The sequence below is a fragment of the Myotis brandtii genome, unplaced genomic scaffold, assembly GCF_000412655.1.
Source record: "Myotis brandtii unplaced genomic scaffold, ASM41265v1 scaffold14, whole genome shotgun sequence".
Classification (NCBI taxonomy): domain Eukaryota; kingdom Metazoa; phylum Chordata; class Mammalia; order Chiroptera; family Vespertilionidae; genus Myotis; species Myotis brandtii.
The window spans coordinates 2032269-2036280 of record NW_005354999.1 but is presented as its reverse complement, the minus strand read 5'-3'; the positions used below and the strand labels follow the sequence as shown (position 1 = coordinate 2036280).

Sequence of the window (4012 nt, the reverse complement as noted above, 5' to 3'; positions counted from 1 at the left end):
GGGTGCCTGGCCAGCCTGGATGAGGGGATGATGGCTGTTTGCAGCTGGTCACAAATTGTAACACTGTTGCGGTCCTGCTCGCTCCAGCTCTGACGGCTGAAAGCAGGGATCTGGGGTTTGTTTAGGTTCTATAATTGCAATATTGTTTCTTAGAGTTTCAGCTCAGAGGCCAGCAGCAAGCAAGCCTCCTGTTCGCTTCAGCTGCTTGGCTGCCGGCCGCCATCTTGGTTGGCAGTTAATTTGCATATCTCGCTGATTAGCCAATGGGAAGGGTAGCAAAGTTACGGTTAATTACCATGTTTCTCTATTATTAGATAGGATTGTAATGTGGTAGAATAATTAACAAAATGAATCCAGTGAGGTTTTCATAACCTTCACAAAGGAGTGAGATTTATTCCAGGCATAGAAGTATATTTTGTATTGTTGCTTGCTCTCCAAATATATCACTAGATTTGTTTTGAACTATTCACAAGCCTACTTCATTTGAAGCCATGCTTATATTTAAAAAGTGGTTTAGATGAAGTAGCATGAAAGCATATTTTTAGGAGCAAAGTTATTGGTTTTGATAAATGCAAATGGAAACTAAAGTGAATGTTACCTTAATTTCATAGATGAAGGAACAAAAGCGTTATATTGTTAAAGAAATAGATAATTGAAGAATCATATTGCAATGATCTTTGGCCTTCTTCCAAAATTTCAGTTTTCAAGGAATGTATATGGACCTCTCCACAAAATACTTCACCATTTTGAGTTCTTGATGATCTCCTTGATCATTTAGGTGTTCCTTGAGGATCTCCCTGAGGATTTTAATGCTGCTTTACATGAATATAACATGCAAATTACAAAGGACTTTGCCTCCTTCCTACTAATTGTTTCCAAATTGGCTGATATGAAACAGGAATATCAACTTCCATTGTCAAAAATAAGTAAGTATAGCTATCTTCATTGTGGAACAACTTAAAACATAAATAATCTTGCCTAAGAATATTTTATCCCAGAAGAAGAACAGAGCCCTGGAAATATCACGCTGTCTTAGAATTAGAAGGTTCCTTCTGCTTTACAAAGAAAGAAATTATTAAAAATTAAAAGGGCAATGGAGATTGAAACTCAATATAGTCATTTATAAACCATCTTGATTAAAGGTTGCTTTTAGGACAAGCCTGGAGTAAGAACATCTATGAGATGAAGAGAAACTAGAGACTATTTAGTCACCTTTTTTCCCTTGAGAAGAAATACACATTGTGTTAACAAACATCGACTCTTAGCAGATACCTGGATGTATACTTTGGCTCTGCTACTTATTAGCAGTGAGTCCTTGGACAAATGATCACCATATTCATGCTTCAATTTTCTCAACAATAGTATTATCTACTTAGTTTGAGTGAGGTTTAAATAATTAAGGTAACATATGTGAATATCTTAAAACTGTGCCTAGCACATAGGCACACACTATTAATCTTTGCTATTGTGTTTCACAAGCTATTAGATGGAACTCTTCTTCTAGGGGAAAGTAAAGAGGAAATAAGTTACTAGGATAAAGGGAATGGGTTGAGCTGTGGGTAGTAATTTCCTGATTATGTTATATCCAACCATCCTCAATTGAAAAAAAGTCAAGGAGTTGTAGCTTTCTGGGTCTATTAAAGTGGGAAGCAACATGAACAAAAGCAGATAATAACAGTGGTGCACTGTGAGCATCTCAGAGGAGGCAAAGTGAATATCTTGCCTCCATTATAAATTGGAGCCAATTTTGAATGCGTAATCTGGTGCTTTGTAAGAAAAGGATTGGAAAAAAATATTTCCAATCCTACTGATAGTGGTTATGTTACTTGGAACACCCTGTCTAGATAGATTTTGAGGCCAAGTCTGAGCTCAGTGGGAAAAAGTACCAAGAAAATAAAAATAATTATGTGTTAAAGAGCATAAAATTTAAATTTAGTCTTTGCCCCTAGCCTGTTTGGTTCAGTGGACAGAGCATTAGCCTGTGTACTGAAGGGTCCCAGCTGTGATTCTAGTCAAGGGCACATGCCCTGGTTTCAGGCTCAATCCCCAATAGGATGCATGCAGAAGGCAGCCAATCAATGATTCTCTCTCATTGATGTTTCTATCTCTCTCCCTTTCCCTTCCTCTAGGACAGCGGTTCTCAACCTGTGGGTCGCGACCCCTTTGGTGGTCTAACGACCCTTTCTTTCACAGGGGTCGCCTAAGACCATCCTGCGTATCAGATATTTACATTATGATTCATAACAGTAGCAACATTATAGTTATGAAGTAGCAACGAAAATAATTTTATGGTTGGGTCACAACATGAGGAACTGTATTTAAAGGGCCAGAAGGTTGAGAACCACTGCTCTAGGAAATCAATAAAAATATATTTAGATTTAGATTTTTATTACATGTTGATCAAAACAACTAATATAAAATATAAAACAAAATTTTGTATTGATAATAATATCAATAGCTAACATTTACTGAATATATTCTGTGCCAAGATATGCTATTTACTTTATATGATATATCTTACTCAGTCTTCATTATGATATAGGTTCTGGAAAATTGCATGGTCCAGAGCAGGTACATGAGGCTTGATAATTTGGCTAATTTTTAAAAACGAATTTATCCCAACCTATTATGGCCAGATTTCACAGGGAAAGAATGTGAAGACTCCCAACTTGTGTCTCACTTGATGAGCTGCAAGGAAGGAAGAGTTGCTATTTCTCCATTTGTTTGTCTCTCTGGGAACTCTGATGGTGATTTGCTTCAACCAGCAACTCCAAGCCATGTAAGTAGAAAATGGGGTTTATAAATAAATGGTCTTTAAGAAAAGAATGAATTTATATCTCCAGGCAGCTTTTACTTCATGTCCAAACTGAAAATAGTAAAAGAATCCAGAGGTGCCCTAACCAGTTTGGCTCAGTGGATAGAGCATCATCCTGCAGACTGAAGGGTCCCAGGTTCAATTTCGGTCAAGGGCATGTACCTTGGTTGCAGGCACATCCCCAGTAGGAGGTGTGCAGGAGGCAGCTGATCGATGTTTCTCCCTCATCGATGTTTCTCTCTATCCCTCTCCCTTCCTCTCTGTAAAAAAATCAATAAAATATATATTTTTTTAAAAAAAATAATCCAGGGGTGTCTACAGGAATATCCAGAAAATTGTGCTCTTAGGCCAGTATGATCTGTTTCTTAGTATTGGCCTGAGGGACCCTGCTCCACTATATAAAACTTCCCGACCATCACTTGTCTTCCATCCTTGAAGAATCTAGGGGATACTGACACAGGCTTGCTATGAAAAGAGCACATAAAATTACCTTTGGGCTTTCCCAGTATTGCTATAGTTGCTGTAAATCCCATACATATTCTGGATCACTGATGCCCAAAATGGAGTACAAAGAACTGGACATACTTGGAATATGCTGAATAAATAATCAGAATGTTGAAATATACTTTCAGAAATATAATTTATATCTTAATACAAATTTTGAGAAAGAAAATAAATTTTGTTACATTTGGTATTATGGAATGACACTGATATCTCAACTCCATTTGATTCTAAAATTAGATAGTCTTCTATCATGTAAAATAGTCTGATATCACTTGAAAGAGTTTTTTAAAACTATAGAAACCCTCATACATTTTAAATGGACACATACATTTTTATCATTTATTTAAATAATTTCTAATGATGTAGTTTGAAGCTTCCCAAAAAAATATCTACACTAATAAAAGAGAAACATGGTAATTAGCGTACGACCGCTACCCTTCCCATTGGCTAATCAGCATATCCTTATGCAAATTAACTGTCAGCCAAGATGGCGGCCAGCAGCCATGCACTGAAGCGAACAGGGAGGCTTGCTTGCTCCAGTGACAGCGAACTCTGTGTTCCCTGCCTGCCGCTGCTGGCCTCTCAGCTGCAACTCTAAGCAACTATGTTGCAAATATAGAAGCTAAACAAAACCCCAGAAACCGGCTTTCAGTCAGCCGGGCTTCAGCCAGCCGGACCACAACATTGTATCAA

At 37.6% G+C, this 4012-nt stretch overlaps 1 protein-coding gene across 4 annotated transcripts in view; it reads left to right on the top strand.

The window, feature by feature from the left end:
* LOC102257980 (probable ATP-dependent RNA helicase DDX60) overlaps window positions 1-4012 on the top strand; it is a 98671-nt gene that overhangs the window by 84242 nt on the left and 10417 nt on the right. For all 4 annotated transcript variants that reach the window (XM_014535223.1, XM_014535221.1, XM_014535220.1 and 1 more), the window contains 2 exons: window positions 779-926; window positions 2637-2779. In XM_014535223.1, coding sequence (XP_014390709.1) covers window positions 779-926; window positions 2637-2779 — 291 coding nt within the window. The remainder of the gene's footprint in view (window positions 1-778; window positions 927-2636; window positions 2780-4012) is intronic.